The following is a 27,836-nucleotide window of genomic DNA, read 5'->3' as shown; positions in this document are numbered from 1 at the left end:
AATATGCCAAACATGTATATCCAATCAGAATAACAATTTACATAGAGAGCATATGCACTTTAGCACTGATCAGCAGTGGTAAAGTGCGCAGAGTCCTATTGCCAACAGCCACTGGTCAGGAAAAATAAGGGAGGAAGAAGCAAAAAGTTTGAAGATGACCCTGCAAAAAGGGCCAGTTCCAACAATATATATAAATATCTAATCCTCCCCCCCAGTAACTCATCCCGCGGGAATCACGCACAGTCATGGAGACCCAAGAAAAGGACACAAAAGAGCCATAGAAACAAGTAACTATCTAATAGACCCTAATCCACCCACCCCACCCTGCACCCCTGCAGAAGGCTATGGCCTGCCCCCCCCAGCAGTGTGCCTGTCGCCCTAAACATGAACCCGAAATATAGAATGAGACAATATAGGGGAAAAGAAAGAAAAAATAGAAAGAGGGAAGCCATGGGAGAGGATACCATGTAACAGGGAGCACGGCCCCCACCCCCCGCCCATACAAACAATTAGCGTGGCCCAAAACGAAACTGGCAAGTTTTCAGGTAGCCATACATATTAAGGATTCAACAAATTATCACAATTTGGGGCAGTCCATAACTCCGTGCACCGAATAGCAGTCCTCCGGATTAAGAACCGGGCTCACCCCAGTCCTTTCTTAGCTATCGCCACAATGTATGTCGATGTAGTGGGCATAAAACAAAGCGATGAGAAAAGGCCGTGAAGCAGCCACTGGATGGCCAATGGAAGCCACCCATGGGATCTCCTCCGCCGATGGCACTGCAAAAGCTGTTTACAGCAGTCATGTATACCAGTGTCAATGGCCACCAGCAGTTCCTCCCGCTTACATATCGGAACATCACTACCCCCACCAGAAAGCGGGGAACAATCAGCGACCACCTCGGGCCCATCCGCGTCTCCAAGGGACGTCCCAGGAGCAATGGCGGTCATCACATTGTGTTGTACACAAGGGTCCCGGGCCAAGGTCAGTTGCCAAATCTTCAGCGCTCGTAGGACGTCGCCAATCGTGGGTTCGCGCTCCCCAGTGCAGGCCCCAGAACAGTACGGAGGCAAGGCATCGGCATCCCGGGGAGTTCCACGTTATACGGCATCAGCCGCCATTTTGCGAATACAGCGCCGTCTCTTCGAAACCAACTCCTGGGGTGGGCTCACCAGCAGGGCCCCCGCGGGATCCCCCTCAAGCACACAAACAGCACCCGCGGTGTAGAAATGAGAACCACCAAAAGAGCGGGACCCACAGGCGCCACCGTTCCGCTGGAATCACTCTCCGCCACCGAGCGATGAAGTCCGGAATGGCCGGAAAGGCAAAAAAGGGGGGAGCCACCAACACGGCGTCCCCCACACACAACTTGCCGCACCTCACCTCTGGAACACCGGACGGTAGTCCCAGGCGCGTTCAGTTGCCTCCGGCCATTTCGCACAACGGCATCTTCCGGCCGGCCTCAATCCTCCACCCGAGGCCGCCGCCGGCACCGTCTCGCCGGCAACTCGCTGAAGGCAAGGCCCCGGTCTCCACCCCACGGAGGCCGCACTTCCTGGGAGGACGTCGCTGCAGACCCACCAAACGCCGGATCCACCAGGATGGATGGTAAGTGTCAGCAAAACTTTGTATGTAAAATGTTATCCTTTTTGGGCAGGATGGGCGACAGGATAGTTGAGTTTAGGCAGGGAGGCCGGCGGAGCCGAGCTACCGTGCGGCCATCACGATGTCGAGCTTGGCTCCTCCACTACTAGCTCAATATTTAAATGTAATTGTATGTCACTTCATTGGTATTGCACATCAATCAGTGGTGCCCTCTTACACTTATTATGGCATATTTTAACCTCTGGAACACTTATAAAACTGTATTGCCATGCCAGAAGCAAATGTTGCTGCTGTTAGAACTCACAAGAGTAGATGTTGATCTCAACAACACACATTTTACTGAGAGAAGCAAGTTCATAATATACTGAGGAGCTGTGGAAAGGAATGAAGACATTCTAAAAACAGTCTAAAAATGACCAAGGTTGCAACAGTGTGATTCAGAGAGAGTCTGTGTATGTGTAGGTGTTAGATAGTAGGCTGCTTTTTGCTGCTGTTCCCTTTTCTTTTAACCAGAAAAAGTGTTATTTTCACTTAGGGAGCAAAGTCATTTTAACTGCGTTCAAGAATTGCGTGAACCCTGCCAAACAGGCCACCTGTGGAAAAGAAGTTGTGGTCACGGGTGCTGAGTTTTTCTTGCAGATCACACGAAAGTGCTGTGACTCGGACAAATGTAACCATGAAATAATGCAAGGTAAGGAACATGCCTGATTTGACCATCCAACCTGTGACCAGTTTCTTGAAAATGAAAAAGGTATAAAAATGTTTAAAGGGGACCTCAATTTGTATAATTTGTACTTACAAATTCACTATACTAGCATTACCAACACATACTTTTAAGATCTAAGATGGCGGCTATTTGGAAACCCAAGAAAAGCAATTCACCTACCATCACAGAAGAATCCAGGAGGGAGTTCAATCCGCAGACTCATTATTTGATGAATCTGCAGTTATTTGGCATATCTTAATAGGACTGTCAAAAAAGAACTGCAAATGCACTAATTAAAGGACAAGTAATCAGCTGAAAGCACCTAGTACATATACGTGTTACATCAGTATGAATTTCAAAACACTTAATAGTGAAAATATCATCACAAGAATAGAAACAGCATTAGGTATAATCTCTTCAGATTCTGACTCTCCACCTTTGCTATTCCTGTGCCCCTGGTTGCCCCCACTGGGTACATACCTAATCCCGCAGCATTGCTTTCCCCTATAGATACTGCTGCACACTTTGAAAGATAAACGGAACGGTCGAGGTTCACAGAGGGCGAGTGGGATATAGAGTTTCAAATCAAGAAACAAAGGCTTACTAGTGAAAAAGAAGTAAAGGCAGGCAGGATACAACAGAAAGAAAGGGACAGAGTGGAACAGATTAAGCAGAAAGAGGAAGATACAGGAGATGAAGCTTGCTAATGCACTAGAAGTGAGACAGTATGAGCTTCCAACTGCGACTGTGGCTACTTACGGGGAGCAATACATCTCAGACTAGTACCCCTCCATGTTCAGTAATTTCATGGGTGAATGTTTTTTAACTGGCACCTCGCCTGTTTCTGTTATGTGTAGATGAGAAAATATAGCAATGTGGCTGCAATGGAGGGTAGTAGAAATGCCTGAAGGTTTCTATCATTTTCAGAATTGGGTGGTACATTATTATATAAAAAAACAAATGATAAGAGAAGGGTCCCAGGGCATATATATAGACCTCAACACAGACACAGCCCCAAACTAAATCCATTACTAACAAAAGGTGTCTGTGGGTCTTAAGAGTCAACTATACGTCCTGTGTGCGGCATGAGAGGAACACAACTAAATGTGAAAAGAGGAAGAAAGCCTGCTACCCTGTGTGACTGAAGTGCAACAAGATATCTCTAGGGTATAAAAAGTACCCATCAGTTATCGTCCGATACCGCCCTTGTCATCATCTGGTTCTCCTCACACCAAGGAGAATATGCTCGTGGCCAGAGGATGCTAGTGTGGATACTCCTGAACCAGTGATGTAAAGTGAGCGGGGGGTATCTGGAACTGATGTGTTGGGATAACTGATTTGCAGTGTGTGAAATAGTAAGAGTGAATAAGTGATAGTGTGTAAAATTGGAGAGATGAGGGGAAAAAAAGTTTAATAGTGCTCCTCAGTCTTCCAATGTTTAAAAACAGTGCAGAGAAATAGCAGGTGGAAATGCTATATCGACGACATTTTTGTCGTTTGGCGAGGAACCACAGAAGATTTGTTGCAGTTCCATCAATGGTTGAACATGAGGAACAACTTCTTGCGCTTCACGGTGGAGCATGACAAACTTCAGCTAGCATTCTTAGATCTTCTAATATCAGCAACGTCTACAGGGCTCAGATCGGAACTATACAAAAAACCTATGGCACACAATTCATTACTGTGCTACGATAGTTGTTATCCAAGAGTCTTGAAGAACAACCTGCTGTATGGACAGTTCTTACGTATCCAAAGGCATTCCTTGACTAAAGACACTTTTTATGAGCATGCATTCACTTTGGAAAAACAGTTGAGAGCAAGAAAATATCCAAAGAAATTAGTACGACAATCATTGAAACGCGCTGTGAATAACAACCGGGAGGCTCTCCTTGAACCTGCAATCTCTAAAGATAAAACTCAAAGGATGACATTCGTCAACACATACAGCACAATGTCCAACCATGTGCAGAAAATTGTTAGAAAACATTGGTCCATTCTTAACACTGGTTTGGACACCTTACCGCCCCTGCTTTTTGCCTTCAAACGGGGTTCTAACCTCAAAGACAAATTGGTGCACACTAGACCCAAGAGTAAGATACCACGGGCCGTTGGGACCCTGTGGGACCTACCTGCAGTGGAGGGCACCATCCTTGCGGTACGTGTGCTGCCTGCCCCCAAACCTGTAGATCTGTGAGTATAGATATTGGTACCAATCGTCCCTGGCAACAGAGGAGATTTACCATTTGCAACCGGGAGAAATTTATTTATCTGATAACATACCCTTGCCAACTGAGGTATGTTGGTATGACTCTTAAGACCCACAGACACCTTTGTTAGTAATGGAACATTATTATAGCCTTAGAGCCTGCCATAGCCGTCTTTACTTGGCCATTAAAGGCCTGCTTCAGTGTTAAAGGCCCAAGCAAAAGGCAAGGGCCTTTTATGGCCAGTAGAGACCAGTACAGAGGACTCTAAGTCTATTAGAGCATTTCACCCCTAGAGGTCAAATATTGTAATTTGTAAAACAAAGGCCACATGGAGTTGAGTGGGTTGAAATCCCCTTGGGCATCATGAGGCCTTTGTTAAACATTAGAATGTTGATTCTCAGTGCTTCTACCGGCTCTGATAAGCCTGGAGCACTCCATTGTTTTCAATGGGGTGTCAAACATTCCAATGTTACAATCAGTACTAAAAGTATTTAAAGGTCCTAAGAAGATGCTGAATATGATGTGGTAAATGTTTATTGATAGAATTTTTAAAGTGTTGGTGGCATGTGGAGTGAATTAAACTGACAATCTTCCCTGGATTTCCTAATTTTATATGCATAAATCAATTTTGCTACATGTGCATAGAAAATCTTTGTCACAATTGATTCACTGGGCAGTGGCATTCCACTATTTACAGCACATTCTAATAAGTGACTTGTGAACAGGGAGACCAGAAGAAGCAACCTTGGCAAAAGGCCGAAATGTTGAGAATGAAAACAGTAGTTCACTTTTTTAAGTGTCTCGAAAATGTGAATGGCCAAGGTAGGAAGGAGGCACCTCAGCTCACTGGGGATAGGCGTTATTGTTGTGAGTCATATGGTCACTTAAAGTGTAATGTCCCAAATATTCTTCCAGCTGAACAGATTTCAGGCCAGCAGATTTATTGGAGTTGCTCTAAAAGCCCCTCTGAGGAAATAGAGCTGGCTGTGGATTGATTGAATGGGAGGTAAGGTACCAAACCTCAAACCCCAACCAACAGCCAGGAATACCAGGAGCCTGTGTTTGTAAACTGCATCAGGTTGGTTAACTTGTAACATCAGCACTCCCCGGCAATAGATATCGCTTTCAGAAATGGTAGGCCAGTCAAAGAATTTCCTCACAATCTCTTGGCACATAATCATTGCAACTGTAGAGGCTATCGGCAATGTCTAGCAGAAGAAGGATGGGGAGTCCAGGCCAGCTAGTGTTGCCCTAAAATAAGGTCTAGGTGTGGAATGCCTACTGGGTAGGGTCTTAGAAGTAGAGGTAGTGCTAACCCTCTGGAGAGAGGATGTGGTCTAACGGCAATGGCGGTCAACTTCCAATCTGGGGAACCGAGTTGGAGTCTCGCCAATTACGCTCAACATCCTGTGATTCTGGGCAAATCACTTAATCTCCCTATGCCTAACAAAAAATTAATGTGTCCTTGTGTAACCCAATTCATGCTCATGTAAAGCGCTTTGATACCTGATACCTTCGGGTCAAGTTCGCGCTAAAGAAAACTCCAGAAAAAAAACACAAGAAACCAGTGGTGTATGTTACTACCTTGTGACGTGAAAGTGCCTTGGTAGGTCTAGGTATGACAGGACCACTGTCTCGGGTGCCTTCATACATGGTGTAGGAAGAGAAATGCCAGCAGTAGATCCCACCAGAATGTAAGTCATTCCTGTAAGTTGAGAGACCCGGCAAAGTGGAATTTATGAAAACTGCATCAGAAAGTAGCAGCGCAAGCCCAATAGGGGAAAGCCTGTGGATTCATAATGGTTACGAATATGGACTACCCTCCAGTATGATAGCATACCCTGAACAAATATTTCAGAAGAGACAGTTGTTCAATGGTCGCTGGAGAAGCCTGTGGAGCCCACACATAATAATGAGACGTACTTCACACTGACTGGAAAGCGGCTGGATTATTAAAATGAAAAAGCACTTGATTTTGTCAGACTTCTTGCCTGACCACTAAAGGGGGAAACAAACTTTAGAGGGCCTTTCATTTGGACATCTTTGCACCAGCGCAAAACAAGTGCATTACTTTGAAATAAACTTTTTTTAGGTTTTTCCTACCCCAGTTGGGGACAAAATGTGTGCTCTTAGAATATGCTTGGATTGTGTGACCAGTGAGGAGTAGACAAGCTGACTTCCTCCACAAAAGGGGGAGCTGAAATAGATGCTGTCCTTATAATGAGATGATCTGCACAAGGCCCATCAGGATAAAGAACATTGAGGATGCAAGAGTAGACTAGCCCTACCGGACATCATTGCTTCCCCTGCAGGATGGATGGGTGACAGGGCGGTTTTGTTAGTGGGGGCTGGTTTCAAAAGCACAGCAAGTTTCTTGTGTATTCAGAAGTTGTCAGGTAACAATAAAAGTATCAAGATTACTCAAGTGATTAAAGTACCTGCTAGCGAGAGAGGGGATTTTTGTCTAGTGGCCGTTTTGACTTGAGGAAAGGTAGCACAGAGGGTTAATATACCTGCTGCAAACAACATGTACCATGCATTTTCACAGAACGGTATTTTATGTGCATAGCTGATTTGGCTGCTTCGTTCATCACAGAGATTCTTTTGTAACTGTTCATAAATTGCATTGGTAATCTAGCACAGTGAGCTATGAACTTCATCAAAGAGCTGCATGCAATCTGCATGGTATAGGTTAGATAATTATGTTTTTCCCAGTCTTTCATTATCCTGATGTTGCTAAAAAAAGGTTTGTTTGGGTAGAATTAAGTTCTTAATAATAAAGTCAACCCTAACCACTGGGTTATGTTCTGAATCTTGGATTTGTGCTTCTCCAGACTAAGCACCCTCCAAACCTGCCTAGAAGCATAAGTAACTTGTGAATCCTACATCTTATAGTCCCCTTTGCCTTATGTAAAATTGTCTATACTCTGATTACACATGTATGACACATTGTCTCTGTATGTGTGTGTGTGTGTGTGTGTGTGTGTGTGTGTGTGTGTGTGTGTGTGTGTGTGTGTGTATGTGGGTGTGTGTGTGTGTGTGTGTGTGTGTGTGAAGTGCTCCAACAACTTACAATGCTATGAGAGGTGCTATAAAAATACATGTGAGAGAGAGGCTGTGCATAAATGACAGCCTCAATAGGTTTTGAACAGTGTTCTGACTAAAAAGTGAGTAGCTAAAGCTTCTACCAGCAGAGTAGTCCACCCAAGCCAGAGCCTTTAGAACAGAGTCAGAAATATCATGAGATCGTTGCAATAATGTAACATTGCATCACTTGTAGCAAGTTCCAAAGTTCCCTGACTCAACTCAAGCATAGCCCACTAATGTTACAGCAACCAAGTGCATGCACACTATCTAAATGGTCTAGGTTGTTCCTTGACCCAAGAAGGTGTTGGGACCTTTCACGGTTCTATATGTAGTGTGTTTAATTTACTATTTAACACACCTATAAATAAAAGCCTTTGCAATCTTGAGTTTGTTGAATGATATTTACTTTATCGTGCTATATCTGAGTCCATATTAAATACTTCTCCAAGAATAATCCTTGATGGTGTGGCTTTAATATCCCAGTGGAGAGTGAAAAGGCCGCACAGTCGACATTATATGAAGTCTATGGGGTTGGCTCCAAAGTTTATCATGTGGAGTCCACAGGCCACAGTGTTGTGGTCAGAGGTTCTGGGGAAAATGTTAATCCATTCATTCATAAAGATGCTGGGAAAGCCTGCATTGCAGGTGAGAACGGCAGGAGCTTTGGTGCTGCATGTTCCCAGTAGAGGAGATGTACAGATGGACTATCTTATCCCCTGTCTGGAAATGTATATTTCTTCAGGAGTTTACCCTGGGCCTCCCTTTCAATTGGAGATTTGAGAAGTGAGTAGATACCTAGTGGAGGTGGCTAACTGGGACAGTCTTACAGGGAGTGATGTGGTCCATGTAAGGACGGGTCCCCCTATCCCATTGACATTGGGTCCGACATCATCACATTTGTGATACTTTTTATTCCTCAAATGTGGTGGAAAAAATCTTGAGATGTATTTTCTTGTTCCTTTAGTGCCTCCTGTAAATCAGACGCTGAACGGATACAAGTGTCCAACTTGCTACAAGAACCGGTCGTCTGTAGAATGCAAAGCTGAGGCGGACAATCTCTGTATAGGCAACCAGGACAAGTGTGCCACCTACATTAGATCAAGCTTCAAACCAGGTAACCCTAATGGATGATGCATCATTGTTATCAGTTATTTAATATGGTTACTTATTAACAGGTCCCAGTAAAAAGCTGTGCATCACGTTGTATAATTGTACAGTGTGCTGATGGACTGCGGATACGAGTACTAAATAAGATTGCTAAAATAAAAAAAAGTGTTTATATATTAAATAAAATATAATATGCATTTATTTAAATTCAGCAGCAATTAACATTTTGAAAAACAGTGTTGTACATTAGAGAAACAATACACTTAGTACATGGAAGTGAAAATGGGTACTCCCGGTCCAATTGTGAAATTAATGAGTAGGCTAGAGGTACTACAATAGTAAGTCACACATACCTATGCATCAATCTTTCTGAATCCAGCCTGGGGTGTTCAGGGCAGAGGGATCTGGACCAGATGTACAGCAGTATTTTGCAGTTGCAAATGGGAAATCTGCCAGTTTGCGACCTCAATATAGATCTGTCCCATGTACACATTATTATTATTATTATTATTAAAGGCTTTTATAGTGCGCTCTATTACTAAAAAAATAGTATCCTGGCGCGATGAAGGCAGAGCAGTATGGGAGAGGACAAATATCTAGAAACAGAAATAGAAAAGAGAAGAATTTAGACTTTAATATTAAAAAGGTAAGTTTTTAGTCCTTTCTTAAAAGCACTGAGGGACGGTGCAGTTTTTAAGTGGAGGGGAAGGGCGTTCCAGGATTTTGCTGCTCTTACTGAAATTGATTGGCCGCCAAGTCTGCAATATTTAAATTTGGGAACGGACATTTGGCACAAGTTGGCCGATCGCAGAGGGCGATTAGGGACATACAAACAGAACCTTTTCCTCAAATAGACAGGGCCAGTTTGATGAATAGCTCGGTAGGCCAACACTAGAATTTTAAACAAAATCCTGTGGGCAACTGGAAGCCAGTGAAGAGCTCATAGCAGGGGACGGGCACTGGAACGCCTAGGAACATTAAACAAAAGTCTGGCGGCGGCGTTCTGAATGACCTGAAGGCGGTGAATCAGGTATGCCGGCAATCCGCAGAACAGTCCATTCGAGTAATCCAGCCTAGAGAGAACTAAGGCACGAATGACAGTCTCTTTAGCTTCTTTCGGTAGGAAAGGAAAGAACCTACGTAAAGTTTTTAGGGTAGCAAAACAGACCCCCGTAAGTTTCTTTAAGTGGTCCTCAAACTTAAGGTTCTTACCGAACCAGACTCCTAAGTTTTTCACTGGGCCAGATGTGGCTTTTGGAGAGGGGAGGTCAGCAGGCCAAAGACGCTCACTAAAATCCTCAGGAAAAGAGCCGTACAGCAGGATCTCGGATTTACTTTCATTGCATTTTAGCTGTGCGTGTGCTAACCATTGAAAAACAGAGGACAAACAAAGTTGGGCAGCCGACGTATCTAAATTATCTTTAGACCAGGTAAACAAAAGCTGTGTGTCGTCAGGATAACACATCCTATTTTGCAAGTGAGTAACCTATTACCGACTCGCAAAGAATAGTTGGCGACTCGCTTTTAGGAAGGGGCATGCCAGGAGCTTCCCTTCCAAATAGCGTGTCGCATTTCAAAGTGCAATAGTTTTGCAACTGCAATTCTGGTCACAAAACACTCACAGTTTTCCACCTACTTCAAGTAGGTGGTAAGCCACTCGCAAATTCCCCTTTGTGAATGTATGTGTAAATATTTTTTAAGAGCAGGGAGTGGTCCCATGGACCACTGCCTACTCTTAAAAAACTTAAACAGGAACGTTTCATTTTTCCCTTTTAAATTCAGCGCGTTTTCCTTTTAAGGAAATAAGGGCGCATATACAAAGCAGTCTCAGACATGGTGGTCTGCTGACCCCTGCAGGCCACTATCTTTATGAGTGCCAGCCATTCCCAATGGGGTCACAAATTGCACCTGCCTCATGAATATTAATGTTGCGGGCAATTTGCGACCCCATTAGGTATCCCAAACAGTCTCTGACACACTGTTGTAAATTACATTTTGTGAGTCGCAATTTGCTAGTCGCAAAAGGATGCAATTTGGGACTTGAAAATTCGAAGGGTAGTGCATCTGGCCCATAGTGCTCTAGCGGTGAGTATGTGATATGGAAGGGTCACTAAAGTACTAATGCTGTAGCCCAAATTCTTGATAACAAATGAGTTAATTACAACCTTGACTGTACATAAGGGGGACCTCTGCGCAGAAGCAAATATATCCACGGAAGTGGAATTAGAAAGCATTTTATATAGATTCATGATTTTAGGCATGGCTTTGCTTTGGTGGTGATAAAATAGTGGGAGTGGTAAATGGCCTTGTGTCAGAAGGAAACTATATATACCTAGGAGTAGTGGTAATAGTAGAAGAGGACGACTGCTGCTCTGTGTGGGGGTACTGAGCCCCTTGCCACAAACATGTCTCCATTCCTGACAGGGACCTTCAGTCCCAGATATCCCTGCACTGTCAGAGCACCAAAGCTCTGAGAGGGGCTGGGCTGCCTGATTATTAGCGCTACAAAGTGTTGCACCTGAGACTGTGGCACTTGAAATGCATGGGTTGTGCCTGGGCAAAGCCTATCCATGCCTGTCGTAGCCCAGAGAAGGTTGGGCTGGGTCCCCCCTATTGTTTTTTTAAACTAGGCCCATCTACCCGCATGAACCCACTAGACTATTTCAAACTCATTCAGGTAATATGACTACACTGCTCTGTATGCCACCTTTATTGTTTACTTGCCCGAGTGGCTTTCGGTAAGGAACCTTGTTTGCGTGCATGAGCGAATCCCATGAGCTTATCAGGGAATTATATGGTTTAAGGTAGCCACTTGGGGATGGGGGGTTTGCTTCTGCCTCCAGATTACACTGGTCATCCTATCCCCCTCCAGAACCTTTTTAGATATAATTCCATTTCAAGTTTCCACGACTATGTAGACATGGACTAGTGTGGGTTGGACATAGCTGCTAAACTTTTTGTCGCTGCACCAGTTTGGGGTTTGACTATTTCCCCCAGACATTTCCAGTGCAAGGCGGGGACCCAGGAGCAAAGGAGGTGATGTGCCACTCTAAGTGTTCTGTGGATCTCGTAATGCTAGAAGAGGCCAGTCCTATTTTTTTTTTATTTGTAGCTTTTTGACTCTCCTCTTGGTAATGTGTAGTGCCCTGGCTGTGCTATGTCGAGATGGTTGTCGGCTCTGGTGCATTTAGCACTTTCATTTCACTCCTACCCTACATGTTTTTGTGCTCCTTGCATAGCAAGGAAATAATAATTGTCAAAAAGAAAATTCCAAGGGACAGAGTCGTGACTTCTGCCAATACCTTGGGAGGTACAAAGCTAGACTCTTATTTTGAGTTGTATTGTTAATTTTGTTTAAAAGGTAAGAGAACAGGCCGAACGGTGTCTCTCTCTAGATTTTGCCTCTGGTTGTCCTCTAGCTTCCCCGGTAGGTCCATCTTTAGTTTCTACTTTTCCAGTACCACCTAGCACCTCTGGATTAATGCCGGATATAGCTACAGACCAGATGGCTTCCCTGCCCACTTCTACATCTTTCTGCAATCCTTACGTTATGCAAATCAGTGACAGTGAACCTAGCTCCAAAAGGAATAAAAAAACGAAGCATGGGAGACATGCTAAATAACAAGGCAGTTTTAATCATAGTACTGATCACAAGGATTTTGTAGACCCCCTTGCTGCTGTCTGAGTAGGCTTCAATTAGATCTTCAGCTGATGATGGTGTACCGCCACCTATCAACTGAGATGGGATTTTTGACAGATGTTCATCTTCTGTGCATGCATGTATTTCTCCCTTTTTGGATAAGATTTGTTACCATGAACATACTGTTAGCCATTTGATTATTCTTCTCCTTTGAACATTGCCTTAGGTCAGCAGGTTTCGGCATAGCCGCAGTTGACCAGCACTGTTAGTTATTGTACTCCTTCAGCTGTCCCCTCAAGGTTACTGGATAACGTAGATCCAGTCCTCCCAAGTTTGAGGTGATTTGTGAGTGGAGTAGATGGTTAAGAGGTTCAAACTTTAGAATTGGGTGTCTTGTACAGGCCACATTGATAAAGGCCTTACTCTCAAATTCAAGCAACGCCCCTCAGCCTCAGTCCTGCCTGTACCTCCCCCCTGCCTGACGTACCTATGTGGTCATTCTAACTGGTGTACCCCACCCCAGGGATGCAGTGAAGGGTCTTATAGGCACCTTAGAAATAAGGTATGTCATTGGTTGAACAATCATACAAAGTTCAAAATCCCTGAATATGATAACTTCCTATTGATAAGGAGGGTGGGTTGGGTGAGCCCGGGTTGGTGGGCCCATCACCCAAAAACATTAGAGGGTATTGTGTTGTTATCAATTGTGGGAATCTTGGTCTGGCTCAGAGGTTGGTTAAGAGTGGGAATAGGGCCTGTTTAGTGAGAGATAGCATTAAATGTGTACCCCTTGGATATTTTTTAATAATTATTGGCACTCGGGGAAAGGGAGGGATCCAACAGATTTCTTCCTCTCTCTGACCTGGATAGTTTAGACTGACACCCTTTCTGTCTACCAGCAATATCGATATTCTGGGTACTAATCTCTAAATTTCTTCCCACCAAGGTGCAGCTTCCCCCCCACTAATCCCCCATGTACTGCCCCTATTCCTTCTGGAGTGTGTATCCTTGCCCTTAGGTGTGTTGGGCCCCCTCTTTTATTCCCCATTGCTTTGGAGTCCCACATTTTGGGCAACACTGTGCTGCACCTGCAATCTCATACTAAGATCATCTCCTGGAATGTTGCTAGCTTAGTGTCTAAATGCGAGTACCCTGATTCGGGTCTGTCCACAGATTAATTTGATATCAGCCTAATCCAAGAGACTTTAGACAGATTTACCAATTTCTCATGAAGCGCAGTGCAGCAGCCGCAAATTCTGTGCTGCGTAAGCAGGATAGACAAAAAGAAGGAGTCAGGTCCTGGTCGGGACTGAGGGGGGCTGGACCATACTATAATGAAGGAAACGTAGAGCGTGCCCACACCTCAACAAATGAACAACTTATTTCAAAGAGACACATGTAACTGAATGACACATGTAAAGGTACATTTATTTATACCAGCAATTCATGTTGTTTATGGCATTCATCCCGAAGCCCTGCATGTGGAGACTGACTGTCCACGGACAGCGCGCCTTGTTCACGGACTTAAAGCATCATAAAGACCGCCTTCCCAATTCCCTGGGCCGCCACGACTCTCGCTACAAACCCAGGTAGAATCACCACGAGACTTTCAGCTTAGAGGGAAATCTTTTTCCGAACACGAAATAACGCAAGGATACAAAGTCTTTTTTACCTCGATCTCCTCCCTCTAAGAGGCGCCGGACGGTGCACATAGAGAACTAAAACCTTTGAAGTACCGCCCCCTGTCCAGTGATCAGTTCTCCTGAGCCTGATAACCACAGACAATTCACAAAGCCCTGATGAGGGTTCGATTACGTTCTGCTCGAACCTGAAACGCGTCGGCACTGCGCAAGAGCATAGTAATACATTAAATGTATCCATGCCAATGAACATTGTACAAGCTCTTGCTCCCCCCTTTGTGTTTCACTTCGCTTTGGTGGTTACAAATTTGACATTTATATGGAACTATGAATTATCAAATGTTCTGAATTCTATTACCGTTGCTCTGTGTTTTCATGTTTTTCATTGATTTCATTGATTATTGTTGTTCACCACTGTCAATTACTGTTTGTATTAGTTCAATCACTGTGTTGAGTGTTTGGGTTTACCCCTCTTTTTCTGCTTTCTAATACATTTTGTTGAAAAATCCATAAACAACATGAATTGCTGGTATAAATAAATGTACCTTTACATGTGTCATTCAGTTACATGTGTCTCTTTGAAATAAGTTGTTCATTTGTTGAGGTGTGGGCACGCTCTACGTTTCCTGCGTAAGCAGGATAGAGCATGAGAGCACCACATTTACTGAAATATGGCACTCTCCGACCCTCTCCCTAGTGCGGCGCTGAAATTAGCTGCGGTACACCACAAAGATACCTTCACGCCAAAGTGCAAAGGTGCCTCAGTGAGTCAGGCATAGGTTTTGTACTGGAAGTATACCCTTCCAGTTCCAAATACTATGTTTGGACTCATTCTAAAAAATTTCGCACTTTGTATGTTTCCTGTATAGTGTATTCAACATACAAAGTCGGAAAAACAAGGAGAAAAAAACTATTTCTGCTTCATAGCGCTTGGTTGAAGGGTGTACTATTTTCTGATGCTAAACTCTGTCTACTTTAGTTAGGAAATCGGGTATGCGTCAGAAACCTTGAAAGTCTGCATAGGAATGCCGATGCACAACCTATGGTATGCCCCTTGGCGCTTGGTGCTGCTTCGAGATACGTTCACAGTATTTACAGTGCTAAACAAGTTTAGCCCTGAAAGAAAATTGAAGAAAAAGATTTAGTGCCGATATGCTTCACTTTTGTGAGACAAACACGGCATAAAATCTTAGTAAATCTGTCTCTTGGTCAGTTGCCCCAGATGCCGAGCAGGGTTATTCATTTTAACCTGACTGCTACCACCACAGGGAAGGGAAGACTTTCAGAGCATTGTCAGTTTAGACCAAAACTACTGTTTGCTGCATGTCTAGGGAGTTTGCATTGATAGTGCTTATGCTGCTTTCCACTTACTTTCCTACAGTTGGGGTATACTGCTTATTTAATGTGTACTGCAGGCATGATGGTATTGGTGCTGACCTTTAAGTAACTAATTTGATTGGTTCCCATATGGCTGATCGGCCCACAGATTATTTTAAAATAGAATCAGTTACTTTTTGATTGAAATTGTGAGCCGTTGTCTGCCCTGCTAGAAGATCCTATTGGTGATGGGGATAAAGTTCCTAGCCTCAGACTCCCCCTGGTCAAGAGGTGGTCTGCTGCTGTCTTACAGCTAAATGCTTTTACATATATAAATGTTCTCTGGGCGTGCAATGGGAGAAACAATTCTGACTGGGAGGGGAGCCACACATATTACCGCCCAGAATGCACCAGCCTTACTGGCTAAATCGTAGTAGTCATTAGGTGCTGGCAATCCTTGGTAGATATGGCAAAAGTCTCCAGGCAGGATAGTTATCATAATGCCCTAGGGCTGATGTTGGGTGCTCTGGGAAACACCCTTCTGAATACTTTTTATGAGCCACTAGACAGAAGGTTGATTCCAGCCAATAGCCTCAAGTGGAAAACTCTGACAGAATCAGAAGTGGCACCTGCTGAGAGGCCAAGTGTGCCTTTCCCCGATGCATCTAAACTGGGTGTAGAGCCCCCATCTGAATGGCCAAGCCATTCTACAAAAAACAATTGTTAATTCTAAAAGAGTTTACAAACCTTCTAAATGGTACTTGAGTGCCATCAAATGCAATTATTATTGTTCTGTTTGGTGCTTCATCGCCAATGTGTACTCTGGCATCCATGCCCCATTGGATAGGATCATTTTGCTGCTGCTTTGGTTGAGCATTTCTCCCAGTTATATTTGGGAGCAGTTGACCAGGGATTGTCCCAGGCTGCCCTTTATACCTAAACCACCGGGGTGGCAAGTATTAACCTCTACCGTAATTTCATGGCGAAGCATTCCATTGAGATGGTGACGCAAACAGCCCACAGTATTTCCAACATTGATATCTCTAAAGCATTAGATTGGATCATTCCAAATAAAGGCCCAGGTTTGGAAAAGATGCAGGTAATCTTTTCAATACTTATTGAGATGTATGGGGTGCTTATTTTTCTCTGCTCTTTAGTGCTATGGTGATGGGTGCATCTATGCCTTTCACTTGGGTGGGGATAGTTCTTAATTTGTGCCAGTGGTTTCAGGTGCTCAGCGCCCACACTCATTTCACAGGGTTGGGTTTATTGAATCTCAGGACACTGGTTGTGACTACCAATGCTAGATGGCCACTAAGGTGTATGTTTTCATGGTCCATTTTCTATCTCTTGCATCCTACATTATTATCTCCACTTCAGCCCGAAAGCAGAAACTGAGTGGTAACTTGCAGTGTGACTGAAAGGGAAAGAGAAGTTCTGCTGCTCAGACACTGCATTTTCGGGCCAAGCTCACTGGCGAGGGAGAGAAGAAAGCATTTGTCCATTTTGTAAGCATTTTTTAATGCAAGGGCGTAACATAAGGACCTGCAGCCCTGCAGTGCAGGGTGGCGGGCCAAGGTCTCCAAGAGGGGCCCCTCTCAGTCTGATTTGTGCATTACACAATTATTGTGAAAAACAATTTGTAGGTGCTGCTGCCAGGCTGGACCCTGCTGGTGCTGTCATTTCAGAAACAGACATGTATCTATTTGTGAGGTAGGAGGCCAGGACTGTGGATGGGGCCATCCTAGATCCAGTGGATGAAGTAACCTAGCTCCCCTTGAAGCTACAACTTATTTTCATGTACATCTCTCTTTACCAGCCTTCACCACAAACTGAAGAGTTGGGCTGTGCTAGTAAAGCATGGATGTATGATGGTACAACGCGATCAAAATGACCGTGTTATATCCAAATGCATCTTTTACAACGCAAGTCATTACCACGACTTGCGCTGTAGGGTGCTGGACTTAGGAATAGTAAGATTTACTATTCCAACTCCAGCCTACGTGCAGTAGGGAAGGTGTTGGAATAGTAAATCTACTATTCCTTAGTCTAGAGCGCCCTCCAGTGCAAGTCGCGGTAACGAATTGCGTTGTATAAGATGCGTCGTAATGTCACCACGATGTTTTGACCGTGTTGTGCTGTCTGCTCACCGTAAAGCATATGGCCTGACCTTCAGACACTCTTTCCATCCGCACAGCACTCAGAGGTGCTGCAAGAGCCGGTGCTCCGCCTTCCTGCTTTGAAATCAGGTAAATCAAAGTAACAGCTCTGTCCTGCTGGCCTCATTTTTTAGGTCTCGCTCGAGACCTATTGTAGCCAAGTTCCTTGTGAAGTGACCTAGAGCTGGGGACGAGCGCCGATTGCACCTCGTGGACGCGACCCCTGGCCCCTCCCCCCCAGCCGTGCACATCTCTTGCTCCACATTCACAGTGGCAGCCTCTCACAATCACGCGCGCACCCACAGCCACACTCACCGAAGCCCCCACACACACACACACACAGAGACACACACACCCCTCCCCCGTACTTCTGACGATAGTTAGATCTTACCTATTCAGGACTGCAATGGAAGTCCAGAGTGCAATCCCTGAGTGTAGCTTCTCGTTTTTTGTAGCCCCATGCATCCAGAGTAGTCCCTCTAGTCTCCTAGGGAACTCCGGCGGTGAAATCTGGAGCTGCGTACTGGTTTCGGTCGAGCTAGCGCTGGCGATTCTTGTTGGGATGGGGTGTAAAAAATAAAAAAAAAGGCGTCAGGAGCTGGCCGCGCGCCGACAAGCGCTGTGAGCGTGTACGGCGCCGGCGTCAGCATCTCTCGCGTTAGCACAGGATCTGTGCACGAGCCAGCCGACAAGCGCTGTCGACACATGCAGCAGCATGCGCTTGTTAAAAAGTGGCATACAACTGAAGCACACTGCCCATCTGATCGAGCTCCGAGTTTGAAAGTCCAGCTGCGTGGTGGCCAGTCTCCTTACAGCTCCCTTCCTCTTTGAAACCGAAGTCCCGGATACGGCTGAAGCGAGCGAGCGGCCGCCGCACATTCCGCGCCTGTGGAACGCCTCTCCACCCCCCACCGACACCTGCAGTCCATCCGCCCATCGCGCGCTGGGGGCACACCCCCTCCGCCTTCCAAGCAGCGCCGAACTTCGGCAAGTTTGACTGCGCCGGGTTCGTTATGCGTCTAGGACCTGGGACACAAAGTATTGCTTGCGCTTCCTGTGGACAGCGCTGTGCAGCGGAGCTTGGAGTCTCTCCTGGTGCTTCCGAGGACTGGACATTTAAACCCGGCAGAGGGGAGCTTCATTCAGGTAAGCCCCGCTTTATTCGCACCAGTGGCCTCTTTTTCAGTGTGGTATGAAGCTGTGCTTGTTGTTTGAGAAACACCCTGCGCTGCCGGGTCTGTAGGGTCCACCGGTCTCTTTGTTTGGTAGTCAGATTAGTGTCCCCTCGCTGGGCAGATCTGTGAACTGCTCCTGCAGCAGGGAATATACATCTACACTTTCTGACTGGTGTCTGGACAACTGAGCACCTCACTCTGCTCCAGAAGTGTCCTTCTGTTGTGTCCCGGTGTTTCGCTTAGTTCTTGGCATTGCCAACGAGCTCGGCCGTTTTTATATCACATTTTATTCCAAGTGCCACCAGTGCCTACGTAACGTTTGTTCTTGTTCTATCGGGCATTTCTCAGGTCGGCCGGTGGAGATTCTTGGGGGCAGAAACTGCCGCTGGCGACTCTGGCACTTAACAGTTAATTTACAGCAGGCACCGAGGGTGCTTTAGAAGAGAGAGGGGAAGGGAGCGGGACTGGAGTGAATATTTTTGCCCTTTTTTGCAGTTTTATGTAGCGCTTACTCGACCCGAAGGCATTAGGGCGCTTTACACGCGCAGCAGTTTCCCGTAGGTCATAGGCCATCATGAACTGTTTCCGATCTACTCTCTGTACTCTGGAGGAGGGGGTAGGGCAAAGGAAGCAAATTAATGAAAGGTCGTATTCTCAAGTTAAAAACCCTCCACGCTAACGTGAGATTCACCCCAGGCCTGCGACCGTAGGCTACCGGCATCTGTGAAATAAGTTTTCACAGAAGCAGCCAGGTACTAAACTTATCGGATAACGGGGCACGTGTTTCTTTCTATTTTGTCTCATTGTGACTTCCGGTGACATTTGGCACATAATTCGTGGCTTTACTCTGAATATATCTGCGGTAAGAAAGGTATAACTTCCCCGAGCTTATTTCTGGAAATAGCTTTAGAAATACACTGTTTTTCTAAAAGCGAGTGTCAAATGTTGTCACGTCGTTGGCTAACAGCTAAGGCTAAACAATTTTTCAATACCCACGATACAGTCATGCTTCATGGCTGCTTGCAGGGCGCTTCAAAGCACTACAGGGGATTCCAAAATAAACGGAGAGATCAAGGTAGAGACGGGAGAAGCTCTGAGGGGTTGACATTGAAAGTTGGATTTTCTTTTCTCTCTCTCGATACATCGAGTCTGCTGAGCTGACCTTTCACCCGAGAATCGCTGGGGTGCATTGTGGTGAAGGAGGGAGCACCCTCGGACTACCCCGAGGAGTAAGTTTCTCTTCTGTTCATTTATGTCACTGGAGCACAGCGGTGCTAGGCGAATTGGCCCGCCATCGCCATCGATAATAGAAGACGGACAGACTATGGATGCAATGGGCTCCTCACATCTCTGGGGCCCTGTGCCACAATACCTGATGCACTAGGGATAGCTTCGTCCCTGACTGGCAGGACTGGACGTTCAGGGGTTTAAGTGGGATGAAAAAACTGAGTAGTCTCTCAAAAGGGCGTTATCGATGTAATTAATGGCGTGGCTAAAACATTTCAGCTAAAAATCTGTGTTTTGCATAGTGTGCCGCCCGACTGGTATATTGCCTCTTCTGTCATTGTATCCAGATGTGTAATACAACATGTAACATTGCACTTACAAGAAGCAGGACTATTGACTTTACCAACGGTTGTTAGGCGCATAAGACAAATAAGACACAACAATGGCTTCGTTGTATAGAATATTCAAAATGCTTCAGTTCTGAAGTGATGAGATTGAGCAAGAACTAGAACAAGCCTCTTTGAAGTTATATCAGAGGCAGTGAAGGGTGGCACTGCTACAGAGTTACGATTTTTTTTACCACCCTGATGGAGAAGGCAAAACGGAGAGCCCGCTAGAGATGCGTCTCGGCACCTGCTTTTTAGAACTGCCAGTGCTGGTGCCAGTGCCTGTAGGACCCGGCCCACTTAAAGCCCCATGGACGTTGTTGTATTAGAGCGAGCGACAGGACGTCACGTAGGAGCGCAGTGCTTAGAAAAAGGGACTCAAGGCACCCAGTGTGATTTCCCTGATCCAGTGTATACCATGCTTGCTAAAGTGAAGTGACAATGAAACTTGTGTAGGGACACCTGGGCATGCGCCTAAAGTGAACTATGTACTTCAAAGGTTATTTTATCGATTGGTAAACTGCTGCATTTTGATGCATACACTGACATTTTAGCTCAGTGCACAGTGCAATGGCCAAGCGTTCTCGTTTGCTTTTAAATGTAATACATTGAGATTGATGTTTTAAACAATATAGTTTGAGTGGAATTTTAGGAGATGTTTATGAAATCGGAATGACCAACAGTTCTGCTGCCGAAGCCAACATACTCCAAATCTGCTTTCTCCATCACTTGTAATGGCCATGCAATATTGCACATTTTTTGTAGGCTATGAACTGAGAATGTACAAAGGGTCTTTTGAGAACGCTGCTGGTGGTTGCTTGCTTTACATCAGCATCCTGGTATTCTGAAAATCACACACTACTTTCAGATGTGGTCTCTAGTGATGACCTATTTGTAACATAATTCATAGGATGCCTCACCCTCACACCCCCGCACCATCACACCACCTCACACACCCTCACCCTCACACACCCTCACCCACTCACCCTCATACGCCCTCACACCCTCCCCGTACACCCTCACCCCCACTCACACACCCTCACCCACACACACCCTCACACTCACACACCCTCACCCTCACAGACCCTCACCCTCACACCCCCTCACAAAGCCTCACCGTCACAAAGCCTCACCTTCACACACCCTCACCCTCACACCCTCACCCCCACCCCTTCACACCCTTTCACACCCCTCACTCCCTCACCCTCATACCCCCTCACCCTCGCCTCCCCATCACACCCCCTCACCCTCACACCACCTCACCCTCAGACCCCCTCACCCTCAGACCCCCTCACCCTCAGACCCCCTCACACTCACACCCCCTCACCCTCTCACACCCCCTCACCCCCTCACTATCACACACCCCCTCGCCTTCACACACCCCTCACCCTCACTCGCCCTCACACACCCTCACACACCCTCTCGCCCTCACTCGCCCTCTCACCCTCACACCCCTCACACCTCTCACCCTCACAAACCCCTCACACCCTCACACCCCCACACCCCTCACCCCCCTCACCCTCACACCCCTCACCCTCCCTCACCCACCCTCACCCTTACAGCCCCTCACCCTCACACCCCCTCACTCTCACACCCCTCCATCACACCCCCTCTTCTTCACACACACCCTCACCCTCACACACACCCCCTCACCCTCACACACCCCCTCACCCTCACACACCCTCTCACCCTCACACACCCTCTCACCCTCACACCCTCCCTCACCCTCTAACTCTCACACACCCTCCCTCACCCTCTCACACCCTCCCTCACCCTCTCACCCTCACACTCACCCTCAATCACTCTCACACCCCCTCACCCTCACACCTGGTGCTCTGTGTGTGTCGCTGTGTGTGTGTGTGTGTGTCGCGCTGTGTGTGTGTGTGGCATTGTGTGTGTGTGTGGCGCTGTGTGTGTGTGTATGTGGCACTCTGTATGTGTTTGTTTGTGGCTCTGTGTGTGTGTCTCTCTGTGTGTGTGTGGCTCTGTGTGTGTGTGTGTGTGTGTGGCTCGATGTGTGTGTGTGGCTCTGTGTGGGTGCAAATGCAATAGGTCTCGCATTTGCGAGAGATTAAGCTATTGGCATTGTAAATGACAGTGCCATTTATTTATCTGTTTTCAAAACAAACACATAAATAACAATTTTGTCATTTACAATGCCAATAGCTCTAACTTTTGCAAAGGCGAGACCGTTGCATTGTAAATGCTTGTTTATTTTAATGTTACTGCATGTGCATGGTGTTGCCAACTTTCCCAAAGAAAAGTAAAGATCATCAGTTCATGTTTTAACATTCTACAAAGGCCTAGACCTGATTTTTAGGAAAACCGTCATATGAAAAGGTGTCTACCAATTCTAGAATTTGATTTCTATCTATGTTTTCTTTATTTATCAGTCTGGGTCAGTTGGGCAACAACTGAACATGTTTGTGGATCTGAAGAAGTAGATGTTCAGGCCACACTTTTATTACCACATTTGGTGGATGGTATTTGCTTTCCAACTCAATACATTTACATTGAAATCAAGAATGAAAGCTTGACGTAGCACCCCAAAGATTAAACTGTATGCCATGTCAAAGTTAGGTATGAATAACATCAGCAAGCACATGAACCTGCTAAGCTATGATACTTGGAGGATGGCGTTGGACGTTATCTTTCACACTGCTCAGCAGGAGGCATGTTTATATTCCAGGGCTTTTTATGATGATGTAAACATGCGATCAGCAGGTTCCACACAGATATCTGCCGTAAGGGCAATAGTCACCCTAGCTATATTACCAGAAGTGCAGAGACCTGCTTCACACAGAAGAAGTACAGTTGCTGCAATGGGACTTTAATCCTTTGTGCCAGTCTTCTATTTTTTCTAATATTTTGTATTCTTTATTTTATCACGACAAGCGATAGTTTTCTTTGTCAATACAGTACAAGAATAGCAGAACCTGTTTTCCAACCCAGCCTTCTCAACCCTCACCCCACCCCTGAATTGGATCCAAAAATGGTAATGCAGAAAAAAGAAAACAAAAAAACAATAAAGAAGAAAACTAACTACAGGAGCACTACAGTAGAGATTCTCCAAGAGATTCCCATATCACTCACCCGAGAACCATTACGCAGGGAGAAAGAGGAGCACAGACACCTAAAATGAGCATCCAGTAGTTTTCCTACCTCATATTTCAATTTTTCAAGTTTGGGATACTTTGCAAATAGGTGAGTGAGATCGGCAGCAAAACTGCTGTACTCCGGACAACAAGTGCCAGTGGATCCTCCCCACTTAACAATCTTCACTGGGGTGATGTAAAGATTGAACCAGGTTTTGTAGCATTGTATCTGTAAGTTAGTAGCAATGAATGATATCTGAGCAAGATAAAAGGAGTCCTCACATTCTCCTGTACCAATGCGCAAGAGCTTTGACCAGCGAGCCATATTTTTCATAGGGTCATCCCCCATTTCTTGTTGAGCAGTTGATACAAAGTAGCTAAAGAGGGTGGAGATTTTAACATTAGATTAACAAGTACCACGCAACTAAACTCCCCCCTCCTTTTTTTGGCCAAAAATTCCCTAACTTGCAAATACTTAAAGAAGTGGATATTACTAATGCCTGATTCATCCTTCATTGTATCAAAGGACAGAATCCCTCCTTATTCCACCAAATTGCCAATCACCCTCAACCCCATCTGATCCCACTGTTTATTATATACAGCTTTAAAAATATCAGGGAGTTGACCAATATTGCATAAAGGAGTGTAACTGTTTACCCGACCTAGACCAAATTTCTTTTGGACGATTGTCCATACCTTAAATGCAGTCATCAATAACTTAAACCTGACCCTTTTGAAATAGCCATATTCAATCTGTCGCAGAAGACAGCTTCTAGCCTCAACACCCATTAATAATTGATAGATAGACACCGAATCCCCCTCCTCAGAGCTCGTTCCCGCAGATGTTAAGAGTATTGCCATTTGCTGCAACATTGATGCCTAGTAATATAATTGAAAATTGCGGGTGGCCCATCCCCCTTGATTTCTTCGTAGAGTTAAACATTTTAGGGCCCTTCAGGGGTGTTGCCCCATCCATAAAAACCAAGACATCATCTGATTTAAAGACTTAAACCAACAACTTTCCACCTCCAGTGGGATAGCCTTAAAAAGCACGGAATTCATGGAAGAAATACCATTTTATTCACATTGCTTCTCTCTATTAATGAAAACGTGAGATTATTTATTCAAGAAAAATCAGCTTAAAACTTCTGTAAGAGAGGACCCAGATTTAAATCAACGATACTCACCACATCCGCTGTTATATCTACCCAAAGATATGGAACTACACAAAAGTCATCAAACTGAACAAAACTATTTATCACGGCTTGTGTCTTACTTTGATTAAGTAGATATCCAGAAAACCATCCAAACCGAGCAGCTTCCCTTTCAGTTTCTTCCAGGGCATCAGCAGGGTTGGGGGTGGTAATGGCCAAATCATCAGCATATGCAAGGATCTTAGCTTCTCCCCTATTGTTATGCATAGTTGCATGTTGTTAATCTGTTCAATCTTTCTGATGAGGGGGTCAATATATAGCGCAAATAGTAGGGGCAAGCAAGGACACCCTTGTCGCGTTCCGCGGCATATCCGGATCGATCCGACCATGTCTACCATAATTACCCCCCGGGCAACTGGCTTTCAATACATTGTCTGAATAGCCTTAATGAAACCATCTCCAAACCTGTTTCTATCCAATAAAGGCCAGTAAGAAAGGCCAGGAGACACTATCAAAAGCTTTCTCTGCATCTAACAGGATTAAAGCCGTAGGGTCTCCGGCATTCTTTGAGGTGTCAAACAGAGCGATTGGCTGCTGAATATGATCAGTCATGCTACGGCCGGCAACAAAACTGTGCTGAACAGGAGAAACCAGCCTCCTAATCACTTTAGCTAAGTGATTAGCTAGTATTTTAGCAAAGATTTTGATATTGCTGTTAATCAACGTAAAGGGTCGATAAAAGCCTAACTCATTATTAGGCCTATCCTTTTTTCGAAAAAACACTATGTTGGCTGATCTCCAAGAATCTGAGGCCTCCCCACCTACTTGGGCACTCCAGAAAATATCTCTTAAGATCTCATTTAGGCATGAGTAAAATATTTTATCAAATTCCCCCAAATTGAGTCAAGTCCTGTCGCTTTCTCTGTTCGTAAAGTGTTCACCGCCCCATCCTTCTCCCTCTGAAATTGTCACCTGGAGAAGCTCTAGCTCCTCCAAAGTTGGAACTCCAAAAGAAAAATATGTAAAATATTTCGCCAATTCTCTCTCCTCAAAGCTGGTGTCTTCCATATACAGCTGTTGGTAAAACCTCTGGAATGACGAATGGATCGCTAAGGGATCAGATAATGAGTCAAGGATAGGATTTTTCATTTCTGAGATATCCCCCTGAACAATCCTCTCCATTGTATGTCTGGCTAATAGCTGTCTCGCCCTTTTGTTGTTCTCGTATAATTTACTACGCCAGGCCATGCATTTTCCAACTGCCTTTTCGGCCGATAGATCAATCATTGCTGATTTTCCCACTGCAGCTTTGGCCTGTCCTTTATCGCGATCCCCCCCCCCTCGCAATAGTCATAATTAATTTACCTTTGGCTTCTGTTAATTCCCTATATAAATCCTGTTCTATTTTCTTGTTCTTTTTCTGTTCAGCCCAACCATAGCTAGAAGTCTCCCCCTTATCCCTGCCGTGAGAGAGTCCCAGACGATATCTGGTTGAGCACTCCCTTGGTTTTCCAAAATAAATCTGGGAATCCAGGTCTTCATGTGTTGGACTTTTGATAGTGCCCTATCAAAAATCCAGTGTGAAAGAGATGGAGAATTAGCCTGAGCAGTTATTTCAAGAACAAGTGAATTGTGATTGGACATAACTCTAGAGTACTTATAAATCTGTACTTTCTGTGCAATCAATGGGGATACAAAAAAATAATCTAATCTAACATGGACTTGACAGGGGGCAGAAAAGAAAGTGTAACCAGGATCTCCGGCTTTGTGTGTAGCCCACATATCTAGAAGACCATGAAGCAAATATAAATGTGCTACAGACTTGAATCCTTAGGCTTACGACCTTGGTACTGGATATGGTACTTTATATCTATATAAGGGCATGAAACGGGAAAATTAAATGAGGGTCCTTAAATGCTATGAATCTATGACATAATATCGACAGACAGAATATAGATATACAAAAATATCGACTCAAAAATATCGACATCAAAAATATCGCAGTTCTATCTACATAAAGGTAAAGTACAAAAATATCGAAAAACAAATATCGTAGTACAAAAATATCGAAGTTAAACATATTGTTGTTTAAAATGTAATATTAATAATGTAAAAATAATTTAAAAATACAAATAATTTAACAAATTATAAATATAAACATTAAAACATATTTAAAAAATAATAACTAATACATATACATTTAAAATAAATTAAAAACTCTACAAATAAATTAATATATATACTTACTCCACTTATTGCAACAGTAGGAAAAGCGTTGGATAGCGTAGGGGTAAAAATTATTATTCCCACTCCAAAGGGTGCAAAAGTAGGGAAAGTGTTGGATAGCGTAGGGGTAAAAATTACTATTCCCACTCCACAGGGTGCAACAGTAGGGAAAGCGTAGGATAGCGTAGGGGTAAAAATTACTATTCCCACTCCAGAGAGTGCAACAGCAGGTAAAGCGTTGGATAGCGTAGGGGAAAAAATTACTATTCCCACTACAAAGGGTGCAACAGTAGGGAAAGCGTTGGATAGCGTAGGGGTAAAAATTACTATTCCCACTCCAGAGGGTGCAACAGTAGGGAAAGCGTTGGATAGCGTAGGGGTAAAAATTACTATTCCCACTCCAAAGGGTGCAACAGTAGGGAAAGCGTTGGATAACGTAGGGGTAAAAATTACTATTCCCACTCCAGAGAGTGCAACAGTAGGGAAAGTGTTGGATAGCGTAGGGGTAAAAATTACTATTCCCACTCCAAAGGGTGCAACAGTAGGGAAAGCGTTGGATAGCATAGGGGTAAATATTACTACTATTCCCAATCCAAAGGGTGCAACAGTAGGGAAAGCGTTGGATAGCGTAAGGGTAAAAATTACTATTCCCATTCCAAAGGGTGCAACAGTAGGGAAAGCGTTGTATAGGCTAAGGGTAAAAATTACTAATCCCACTCCAAAGAGTGCAACAGTAGGGAAAGTGTTGGATAGCAAAGGGGTAAAAAATACTATTCCCACTCCAAAGGGTGCAACAGTAGGGAAAACGTGGAGAGCTTAAGGGTAAAAATTACTATTCCCACTCCATAGGGTGCAACAGTAGGGAAGGAGTTGGATAGCATGAGGGTAAAAATTACCTACCACACTACTCCCCCTTTAACATAACACACTACACATACAAAAAAACACTATAATATAAATATCAATTAGTCAATTAATAACAATTAATATTATTACATTGATGTAATTATAAATTAACTAATTCACACGTATTAATTACCAATTAATAATTAATTACCAATTAATAATTAATTCACAAGAATAAACAGTATTTATTAATACATT

General features: G+C 44.6%; 1 protein-coding gene across 1 annotated transcript in view; it reads left to right on the top strand.

Annotated features, from left to right (window-relative positions):
- Positions 1 to 27,836, top strand: part of LOC147701033 (uncharacterized) — a 150,047-nt gene that overhangs the window by 34,408 nt on the left and 87,803 nt on the right. The window contains exons 3-4 of the mRNA XM_086929293.1: positions 2,142 to 2,297; positions 8,571 to 8,720. Coding sequence (XP_086785419.1) covers positions 2,142 to 2,297; positions 8,571 to 8,720 — 306 coding nt within the window. The remainder of the gene's footprint in view (positions 1 to 2,141; positions 2,298 to 8,570; positions 8,721 to 27,836) is intronic.

Source organism: Lissotriton vulgaris, chromosome 7 (assembly GCF_964263255.1).
Source record: "Lissotriton vulgaris chromosome 7, aLisVul1.2, whole genome shotgun sequence".
Taxonomy (NCBI): Eukaryota; Metazoa; Chordata; class Amphibia; order Caudata; family Salamandridae; genus Lissotriton; species Lissotriton vulgaris.
This window is presented reverse-complemented; position numbering and strand designations above follow the sequence as displayed.